This window comes from Bombina bombina, chromosome 1, assembly GCF_027579735.1.
Source record: "Bombina bombina isolate aBomBom1 chromosome 1, aBomBom1.pri, whole genome shotgun sequence".
Taxonomy (NCBI): Eukaryota; Metazoa; Chordata; class Amphibia; order Anura; family Bombinatoridae; genus Bombina; species Bombina bombina.
Window position 1 is genome coordinate 391,893,726 of NC_069499.1, and position 11,807 is coordinate 391,905,532.

The following is an 11,807-nucleotide window of genomic DNA, read 5'->3' on the forward strand; positions in this document are numbered from 1 at the left end:
ATTACAACTCTGGTGTAGGGTGCCTTTGCCTCCTCCTGCTGGCCATGTGATGTAATTCCCAAAAGTAAGGAATTAATTTATCATGTAAGCATACATTTTGTTTTCTCTTGTTAAGTGTAGTCAGTCCACGGGTCATCCATTACTTATGGAATATATCTCTTCCCCCAACAGGAAGTTGCAAGAGGATCACCCAAGCAGAGCTGCTATATAGCTCCTCCCCTCACATGTCATATTCAGTCATTCTCTTGCAACCTAACTAAAGATAGGTCATTGTGAGAGGTTTGTGGTGTTTCTTACTTAGTTTATTTCTTCAATCAAAAGTTTGTTATTTTAAATGGCACCGGAGTGTGCTGTTTGTTCTCAGGCAGCATTAGAAGAAGAATCTGCCTGCGTTTTCTATGATCTTAGCAGACGTAACTAAGATCCACTGGCTGTTCTCATCTGAGGAGTGAGGTAACTTCAGAAAAGGGGAATAGCATGCAGGGCCCCCCTGCAAACGAGGTATGTGCAGTAAATTATTTTTCTGAGGAATGGAATTGACTGAGAAAATACTGCTGATACCAATGTAACGTAAGTTCAGCCTTAAATGCAGTGATAGCGACTGGTATTAGGCTGATGAGTGTGTGTACACTGAATGTATTTTTCTAAGGAATGGAATTGACTCTGAAAATACTGTTAATACTGAAGTAATGTATGAGCCTTAACTGCAGTAAAGGCGACTGGTAGCAGGCTTATTAATAACACTTCATTACTTTTAAAATGTATGTTCAAAACGTTTACTGGCATGTTAATCGTTTTTTGTGAGGTACTTGGTGATAAAACTTATTGATTCTTACCACCTTTTCTGCATAGAAACAGTTAACTGAGCTTCCCCACTGTTGTAATATGAGTGGGAGGGGCCTATTTTAGCGCTTTTTTGCACAGTAAAAATTCAGTCACAATCTGCCTACTTCATCCTCCATGATCCAGGACGTCTCTAGAAAGCTCAGGGGTCTCCAAAATTCATTTTGAGGGAGGTAATCAGTCACAGCAGACCTGTGACAGTGTGTTTTGACTGTGATAAAAACGTTAATTATTAAATTGTTATCCGTTTTTGGGTATTATGGGGTTAATCATCCATTTGCTGGTGGGTGCAATCCTTTGCTAACTTAATACATTTACTGTGAAAATTGGTTGCTATAACTAATTTGGTTCATTGTTATTTCAACTGTGACAGTTTTTTGTGCTTCTTAAAGGCACAGTAGCGTTTTTTATATTGCTTGTAAATTTATTTAGAAAGTATTTCCAAGCTTGCTAGTCTCATTGCTAGTCTGTTTAAACATGTCTGACTCAGATGAATCTCTTTGTTCACTATGTTTAAAGGCCAATGTGGAGCCCAATAGAAATTTGTGTACTAATTGCATTGATGTTACTTTAAATAAAAGTCAATCTTTGCATGTAAAGAAATTATCACCAGACAACGAGGGGGAAGTTATGCCGACTAACTCTCCTCACGTGTCAGTACCTTCGCCTCCCGCTCAGGAGGTGCGTGATTTTGTGGCGCCAAGTACATCAGGGAGGCCCTTGCAAATCACTTTGCAAGACATGGCTACTGTTATGACAGAAGTATTATCTAAATTGCCAGAATTAAGAGGCAAGCGCGATAGCTCTGGGTTAAGTACAGAGCGCTCGGATGATGTGAGAGCCATGTCAGATACTGCGTCACAGTTTGCAGAACATGAAGACAGAGAGCTTCATTCTGTGGGTGACGGATCTGATCCAGGGAGACTGGATTCAGACATTTCTAATTTTAAATTTAAGCTTGAGAACCTCCGCATATTGCTAGGGGAGGTATTAGCGGCTCTGAATGATTGTAACACGGTTGCAATTCCAGAAAAATTATGTAGGTTGGATAGATACTATGCGGTACCGGTGTGTACTGACGTGTTTCCTATACCTAAAAGGCTTACAGAGATTATTAGCAAGGAGTGGGATAGACCTGGTGTGCCTTTTTCCCCTCCTCCCATATTTAGGAAAATGTTTCCTATAGACGCCACCACACGAGACTTATGGCAGACGGTCCCTAAGGTGGAGGGAGCAGTTTCTACTTTAGCTAAGCGTACCACTATCCCGGTGGAGGATAGTTGTGCCTTTTCAGATCCAATGGATAAAAAAATTAGAAGGTTACCTTAAGAAAATGTTTGTTCAACAAGGTTTTTTCTTACAGCCCCTTGCATGCATTGCGCCTGTCACTGCTGCGGCGGCATTCTGGTTTGAGTCTCTGGAAGAGGCCATTCGCACAGCTCCATTGGATGAAATTATGAACAAGCTTAAAGCACTTAAGCTAGCTAACGCATTTGTTTCTGATGCCGGCGTACATTTAACCAAACTTACGGCTAAGAACTCCGGATTCGCCATCCAAGCACGCAGAGCGCTATGGCTTAAATCCTGGTCAGCTGACGTGACTTCTAAATCTTAATATTCCTTTCAAAGGGCAGACCTTATTCGGGCCCGGCTTGAAAGAAATTATAGCTGACATTACGGGAGGTAAGGGCCATGCTCTACCTCAGGACAGGGCCAAATCAAAGGCCAAACAGTCTAATTTTCGTGCCTTTCGTAACTTCAAGGCAGGAGCAGCATCAACTTCCTCCGCTCCAAAACAGGAAGGAGCTGTTGCTCGTTACAGACAGGGCTGGAAAGCTAACCAGTCCTGGAACAAGGGCAAGCAGGCCAAGAAACCTGCTGCTGCCCCTAAGACAGCATGAAGAGAGGGCCCCCTATCCGGAAACGGATCTAGTGGGGGGCAGACTTTCTCTCTTCGCCCAGGCTTGGGCAAGAGATATCCAGGATCCCTGGGCGTTGGAGATCATATCTCAGGGATATCTCCTGGATTTCAAAACTTCTCCTCCACAAGGGAGGTTTCATCTTTCAAGGTTATCAGCAAACCAAATAAAGAAAGAGGCGTTTCTACGCTGTGTACAAGACCTCTTACTAATGGGGGTGATCCACCCAGTTCCGCGGACGGAACACGGGCAAGGATTCTATTCAAATCTATTTGTGGTTCCCAAGAAAGAGGGAACCTTCAGACCAATCTTGGACTTAAAAATCCTAAACCAATTTCTAAGAGTTCCATCATTCAAAATGGAAACTATTCGAACCATCCTTCACATGATCCAAGAGGGTCAGTACATGACCACAGTGGACTTAAAGGATGCCTACCTTCACATACCGATTCACAAGGATCATTATCGGTACCTAAGATTTGCCTTCCTAGACAGGCATTACCAGTTTGTAGCTCTTCCCTTCGGATTAGCTACGGCTCCAAGAATCTTTACAAAGGTTCTGGGCTCACTTCTGGCGGTACTAAGACCGCGAGGCATATCGGTGACTCCGTACCTAGACGACATTCTGATACAAGCGTCAAGTTTTCAAACTGCCAAATCTCATACAGAGATAGTTCTGGCATTTCTGAGGTCGCATGGGTGGAAGGAGAACGTGGGAAAGAGTTCTCTATTACCACTTACAAGGGTTCCCTTCCTAGGGACTCTTATAGATTCTGTAGAGATGAAAATTTACCTGACGGAGGCCAGGTTATCAAAACTTCTAAATGCTTGCCGTGTCCTTCATTCCATTCCACACCCGTCAGTAGCTCAGTGCATGGAAGTAATCGGCTTAATGGTAGCGGCAATGGACATAGTACCATTTGCGCGCCTGCATCTCAGACCACTGCAATTGTGCATGCTAAGTCAGTGGAATGGGGATTACTCAGATTTGTCCCCCCTGCTAAATCTGGATCAAGAGACCAGAGATTCTCTTCTATGGTGGCTTTCTCGGCCCCATCTGTCCAAGGGGATGACCTTTCGCAGGCCAGATTGGACGATTGTAACGACAGACGCCAGCCTTCTAGGTTGGGGCGCAGTCTGGAAATCCCTGAAGGCTCAGGAAATATGGACTCAGGAGGAGAAACTCCTCCCAATAAATATTCTGGAGTTAAGAGCAATATTCAATGCTCTTCTAGCTTGGCCTCAGTTAGCAACTCTGAGGTTCATCAGATTTCAGTCGGACAACATCACGACTGTGGCTTACATCAACCATCAAGGGGGAACCAGAAGTTCCCTAGCGATGTTGGAAGTCTCAAAGATAATTCGCTGGGCAGAGTCTCACTCTTGCCACCTGTCAGTGATTTACATCCCAGACGTGGAGAACTGGGAGGCGGATTTTCTAAGTCGCCAGACTTTTCATCCGGGGGAGTGGGAACTTCATCCGGAGGTCTTCGCTCAACTGATTCATCGTTGGGGCAAACCAGATCTGGATCTCATGGCGTCTCGCCAGAACGCCAAGCTTCCTTGTTACGGATCCAGGTCCAGGGACCCGGGAGCGGTGCTGATAGATGCTCTGACAGCCCCTTGGGTCTTCAACATGGCTTATGTGTTCCCACCATTTCCGTTGCTTCCTCGACTGATTGCCAGGATCAAACAGGAGAGAGCATCGTTGATTCTGATAGCGCCTGCGTGGCCACGCAGGACCTGGTATGCAGACCTAGTGGACATGTCGTCCTGTCCACCATGGTCTCTGCCTCTGAGACAGGACCTTCTAATTCAGGGTCCTTTCAACCATCCAAATCTAATTTCTCTGAGGCTGACTGCATGGAGATTGAACGCTTGATTCTATCAAAGCGTGGCTTCTCGGAGTCGGTTATTGATACCTTAATACAGGCTAGGAAACCTGTTACCAGAAGAATTTACCATAAGATATGGCGTAAATATTTATATTGGTGCAAATCCAAGAGTTGCTCATGGAGTAAGGTTAGGATTCCTAGGATATTGTCTTTTCTACAAGAGGGTTTGGAAAAGGGCTTATCTGCTAGTTCGTTAAAGGGATAGATTTCTGCTCTGTCTATTCTTCTACACAAACGTCTGGCTGAAGTTCCAGACGTTCAGGCTTTTTGTCAGGCTTTAGCTAGGATTAAGCCTGTGTTTAAGACTGTTGCTCCGCCGTGGAGCTTAAACTTAGTTCTTAACGTTCTTCAAGGCGTTCCATTTGAACCCCTTCATTCCATTGATATCAAGCTGTTATCCTGGAAAGTTCTGTTTTTGATGGCTATTTCCTCGGCTCGAAGAGTCTCTGAGTTATCTGCCTTACATTGTGATTCTCCTTATCTGATTTTTCATTCAGACAAGGTAGTTCTGCGTACTAAACCTGGGTTCTTACCTAAGGTAGTTAATAACAGGAATATCAATCAAGAGATTGTTGTTCCATCATTGTGTCCTAACCCTTCTTCAAAGAAGGAACGACTTTTGCATAATCTGGACGTAGTCCGTGCCCTGAAGTTCTATTTGCAGGCAACTAAAGATTTTCGTCAAACTTCTTCCCTGTTTGTTGTTTACTCTGGACAGAGGAGAGGTCAAAAGGCTTCGGCTACCTCTCTCTCTTTTTGGCTTTGTAGCATAATACGTTTAGCCTATGAGACTGCTGGACAGCAGCCTCCTGAAAGGATTACAGCTCATTCTACTAGAGCTGTGGCTTCCACCTGGGCCTTTAAAAATGAGGCCTCTGTTGAACAGATTTGCAAGGCTGCAACTTGGTCTTCACTTCACACTTTTTCAAAATTTTACAAATTTGACACTTTTGCTTCTTCGGAGGCTATTTTTGGGAGAAAGGTGCTTCAGGCAGTGGTTCCTTCCGTTTAAAGTTCCTGCCTTGTCCCTCCCTTCATCCGTGTACTTTAGCTTTGGTATTGGTATTCCATAAGTAATGGATGATACGTGGACTGACTACACTTAACAAGAGAAAACATAATTTATGCTTACCTGATAAATTTATTTCTCTTGTAGTGTAGTCAGTCCACGGCCCGCCCTGTCTTTAAGGCAGATCTAAATTTTAATTAAACTCCAGTCACCACTGCACCCTATGGTTTCTCATTTCTCGTCTGGTTTTGGTCGAATGACTGAATATTACATGTGAGGGGAGGAGCTATATAGCAGCTCTGCTTGGGTGATCCTCTTGCAACTTCCTGTTGGGGAAGAGATATATTCCATAAGTAATGGATGACCCGTGGACTGACTACACTACAAGAGAAATAAATTTATCAGGTAAATTTCCAATTGACTTCCTTTCTCTAATTTTATTTGTTGTCTTGGTATCCTTTGTTAAAAAGCATACTTAGGTAGGCGCAGGAGCTGGGAGATAGCTGCTTATTGGTGACTGCACATTTGCCTCTTTTCATTGGGTTACCGATGTGTTCAGCTAGCTCCCAGTAGTATATTGCTCCTCATTCAAGAGAATAAAGTAAACTTTATAATTGAAGGAAAGTGGTTTACAAATCTATGCTCTATCTGGATCATGAAAGAAACATTTTGGTTTTCATGTACCTTTAACATTGTAAAAGAAAAGAAACCAAATTTAAAACCATTGCATCAAACATAGGCTGACCATATTTCCTTGAGACAAAAACGGGACATTGAGCGGTCAAAAACGGGACGGGGTTAATATTCTTTATTTATATGAAAAAAAGTATGATTTTAACAAAAGTTAACTTTTATGACATGAATTTAAACTATTGAGCCAACATTTATCCTTCAGTGACAGAAGAACTCATACAAAAAAGTTTAGGTAGACGTAGAGCTAGAAGGGGACTGTATTTCATCATGATTGTACCATTAATATTTGTCTGATGAAACAAATTTACACAGCAAATTTCGGTCTTTCAATACCATATAATAAAACTTCTCACACTCCATGGGCTGATGTATCATGTATATGAAATTATTTTTACTTTAAATTTGATGCACACAGAAAATTGGCAAATCTATATAAAAATAAAGCACAAATGTTCTGACTTATAAAGACACCCTATAAAATGCTTTTTATTATAACTGTTGTTAAGGGAAATAAAATTACTTATCCAATAACCATTCTAATGACGAAGGTTCCCTCCATTAGATCACATCCATCAAGCCCCCCCCCCCACACAATATTCATTAATATTAATATATATTATGGAACTTGTCTCAGACTCATTGTCACTTTTAAACATATGGATAGCCAAGCCAAATTTGTTGTTTAAACAAAGAAAATCAAAGAGAACATGCTTATATAATAAGAAGAGCTGATTCTGAAGCTTGTGAACAAAAGTATTACAATTTAATTTATCATACAAACAACAAACATGCTTTGAAAAAGTGAGATTATCCTATGGTGTCAAGGCAAATTCCCCCATATTAACTGATTTTAAAGGGTAAAAGCCTCTGAACTTGCGTTTGGTTTGAATATCTGGATAGTAGTTGTAGATTTTTTTTAGCCGAGTTGCCCAAAATCATTGTTACACATGTAAATGGTGGAAGAACTGATAAAAATGTGGAACTACATAGTTACTTGATAATAACCGTTATTTATAACGCCTGTACTACAACCAGCACTGCAGCAGCATAATAATAATAAGCATATGATATAATAAATGACAATTAATTTAATTTAATTGATTGCCAGGCACAGACACTGGTCTTACCCTGGCCGTGCACAATTCTTGCAGAAGCTGAAGTTCAGAACATAGACTGTAGACAGTTGAATCGATCTACTTCCAGACCAGACCATAACACTAGTTTGTATGTTCACTTCACACGTCTGTGACACAAACAAGAAGAAGATGGCAACAAGAATTATCTCTCTGGTGTCTGGTGATGGTCAGGTCAGCTTATAATTCGGATGATGGTGAGGCAGCGGCTAAAGGCAGATGATTGATCATCACATCAGATCCAGATGATGACTGACTGAATCTCAGATATTTTTAGTCCGACTCCTGCCGACCCCTGTGCTGAGCCTGTCCTTAGTGTAAGTTACTAGTATAGTATTGGCACTACTGCAGCTGAGCTAGCTAGTAATCTAACTTCCCTCACGCTGACCAGTGACCAGTCTCCCTCCTAGGCTCAGTCTGACAGCTCACGACTGAGTACTGACCTGCTGTCACTGACTCTTTATAGGCACCTATCAATGACACGCCCCTAATTTTGAAGAGCACAGGCAGCATAGACTGCTAAGACTGCATGAAGACTGCATGCTGTGGATCATGTGGGCACGGCCACCCAACCCTAACCCGGTTGCAGTTCAAAAAAACTGCCCTCCCCATTGTGTGTGTGCAATAAAAAATTACACTTGCGCTGCCCGCACGGTCTGATAACCCTCAAAACGGGACAAAATGACTATTAATAAAGAAAAGACGGGACAGGGGAAAAAACATAAATTAACGGTACTGTCCCTTTCAAAACGGGACGTATGGTCAGTCTAATCAAACATCTTATACAGATTTTTGCTAAACATCATTTATTTTTAGATATGTGCTGTTAACCGTGTGTGTGTGGTTTATGCTGGCTTACAAGAATGGGGTATTTCTTTGGAGCCACTGTCCCCTAGTATAGGATATACATTAGGTGACTGTCAGTGTTATGGCGAGCCCCTAAAAAATGACAGCGCTAAGAGATGTGAAATTAGAAAAAGGGAGCTGCCATCTTTCCAAAATAGTGTCCTGTTGCCCTCACTTGGACTGAATGAGTTGATAGGGGCTCTGCAAGTGGCTCCATAGTAAATACATATAAATTATTTAGGAAATAATTACTCAAATGCTGCCTGCTTTGCATATTACCCAGTAGAAAATATATATTTTATACATACATATATTATAAATATAGTTATTGCATTCCATATGGTAACTTTTCTGCATATTTAGCTAAATGCAGTGACTGCAAATTATTTTAAACTGTCTCACAGGTGTATGAAATGGCTCGACACTGAAGGGGTTAATTTTCAGTACATTTTGAGTACATATTTTTATTGAAACATTGAAGTTTTGTTTTTCCCCTTTTCAGGAGCTGCAAAAACTCTTTTCTCTACAAATATGGCGTTATCATCCAGCCCAGGGATTTCAACAGTACAGCTTGTAAGGACAGTCGGCCACCCAACTACTAACCACTTAATTCCAACATTGTGCACAAGCAACCCTCAAACGCTTCCTATGAGTAATTCTTGCCTAACGAACACCGTTCACCTCAACAATGTCAGTGTTGTTTCACCTGTAAATGTACATATTAGTACAAGGACTTCAGCTCCATCGCCAACAGCCTTAAAACTTGCCACAGTTGCTGCAAGCATGGACAGAGTGCCAAAGGTTACTCCAAGCAGTGCCATCAGCAGCATAGCAAGGTATGTATAATAGTGTCACTAGTTTCTTACCTTGTTCACTGTTGAACAAGTGACATTATTTCTGTTCTAATCGGTGATTGAGAAATGCAGTATAGAATAGCAATTCAACTGACTTCAACAGAAGAAAGACTTGGTAAACAGCTTGTAACCATAAAATGGACACTAATGTTTTCTTTTTTGTCCTCCCCCACAGAGAAAACCATGAACCAGAAAGGTTGGGTTTAAATGGAATTGCAGAGACAACAGTGGCTATGGAAGTAACATAACTTTAAAACAATGGACATTAGCCTGACATTTTAGGCATTTGTTATTCAATGAAATGCAAACTGCAACGCTCTGCGGATCACAGTGCGCTAACATGGACCTAAATGGACTATCTGTATATCAGCTATTAAACTGATATACCATGTACATTTTGTAAAATTGGAAAAAATCACTACCTTGTAATATAGTTTATTTGTATCATCAATATTATTTCTGTTACTTGAATAGTAGATATTCATCATCATGCTTTTGCACTTGAATTTGCAACTGAATGGATATTAAAAAAAAAAATCTTTAATGGGATCATGAGCATGAAATGGGATCCTGCATCACTTGTTTTAACTATTTATTTTGCCATGTTTACATTTTGTATCTTGTACAAATAAATCCAACTTTGTGTCTCAAAACAAAAGTTAAAAATAGCTAGGAAATTAAATTCTTGTAATTTTTTTCTAAAGGAAATGTAAAGTTTTCACTTGGTTCATTTTGTTTCACAATTTGACTATATGGACTTTTTTGGTAAATTCTTTAGTGGCATTTCACTGTCAAATATGAAGTTTAAGGCAAAATAGTATTTTCTATTATTGTGCAGGGGTTGGGGATGGATCGATACATAAAAAAATTTAATGTAGTAGTTCACTTTTCCATATATTTTGAATGTATAGTTCTATTTATAATTCCACATTATAAGAGATAATTACAGTCTATGGGAAAAATATACATCTGCCACCTAAACTGTGCAGACATAATTTTACATTAATTTACATTTTTTTTATCAGAAAAGTTCATATTTTATCCAGCTTCAAAATTTAACACCAAAAGTAAAGATTATTTTACCTTGTATTGCATTATATACCATTGCAATAATTTATTGTCTAAATATCGAGCCATCCCTGGTGGAGGGACTGGATGGGAGCTGTGGAGAGATTTTTTTTCCTGTAGCTACAAGGCAAGTAACGGGTTTGAAATGGTCTGACTGTACTTGTTGTATATCATAATTATTTTCTTTTTGTTTTGTTTTTTTATGTTTTTTATTTTCTTACTTTTTTGTATATTTTTTTAATTTATTTTAGTTTTGTATTTTTTATACTGTTCTTGTAAATTAGATATGTATAGTGCTGTTTCAGAATGTTTATGCACTAGTTCAGACAACTTTCCCTGTTACTTGTTCTTGATAAGTGAAAACTACAGGGAAATAAAAATACATATCAAAACATTGATGCTTTGAGCAAATGTATTTTTTTGCACTGTGTGCAAAACATGTGGGTAAGAAATAATTTGGACTATGTTTATGATGGATTTCAAGAAAAATCATGTTCACAGCACATCAAATGCTAAAAGGCACATCATTTTCTACTATAGATTACATTGAAGATTGTGCTCTGCAACTAAAAAAAAACTTTAACATTTGCTCCTTGCACAAGAAGGACCCAGTTTCTTTCTCTTTTTTTTTTTTTTTTTTTTTTTTTGTTCTTTAAAATAAAAATTTGCACCTTGGCTTCAGAACAGATACAGCGAACTGATTTTTCTTTTCCTTCGATACAGGCTATTAATGGAAAAGTATATACTTGGTGATTCCACATGAAAAAATGTACTATAACTGAATATTTATACTCTAGTTTTATATTTAGCTTTGTATATTTAGATATACTGTATGTGGAAGATACACTATTACAGGATTAATGTCATATATATGTCAATGTCATATATATATATATATATATATATATATATACATACATACACACACAGCACAAAATTTCAAGTCCTAAGCTACCAGCCATGCCACACCAACTTCCCCACCTCCTTTTTTTGCATATGTTTAGCCATTTTGAAACTTCTTATTGTGCAGTAATTTATAATATTTATTTTATTCTATAACAATTTAAATAATGGTACATACAGTAATAAATTAACAGTGCATAACAGCAACATCAACTAGGATTCTGGGGAAGGCAACGGCTGGATAAAAAAGGAAGTTGTTGAACTGGTAGAGTGCAGAAAGGGGGAGTGCTTAGTCACGAAAGGTCATAGCAGACCTGGAGACTTTTTATTTTTTAAATAACTCTCTTCTCTTTAACTCTTTCTCCACTTCCTCCTCTCTTCAATCTTTTTTTTTACCCCCTCCCTTCTCTCTGATGATATCTTCTCTACAATTTCTATCCCTATCTATTTTTTCTTTAATGAGGTAGTAAGAGTCCACAATCCATTACTCATGGGATTCACTTCCTAGCTACTAGGAGGAGACAAAGGTTCCCAAACTTTTTAAGAGTACTTCATTCCTCCCACCTCACGGTTATGCCAGTCCAAATATTTGCCTCCCAGGAGGTAAAGCGATGAGCTGCTCTTAATTTTTTCTTGAGAGGGGT

The 11,807-nt window shown here is 39.6% G+C and overlaps 1 protein-coding gene across 1 annotated transcript in view; it reads left to right on the forward strand.

The window, feature by feature from the left end:
• Positions 1-10,654, forward strand: part of EPC2 (enhancer of polycomb homolog 2) — a 498,893-nt gene extending 488,239 nt beyond the window's left edge. The window contains exons 11-12 of the mRNA XM_053712670.1: positions 8,841-9,174; positions 9,368-10,654. Coding sequence (XP_053568645.1) covers positions 8,841-9,174; positions 9,368-9,440 — 407 coding nt within the window. The 3' untranslated portion in view covers positions 9,441-10,654. The remainder of the gene's footprint in view (positions 1-8,840; positions 9,175-9,367) is intronic.
• Positions 10,655-11,807: the final 1,153 nt, after the last annotated feature.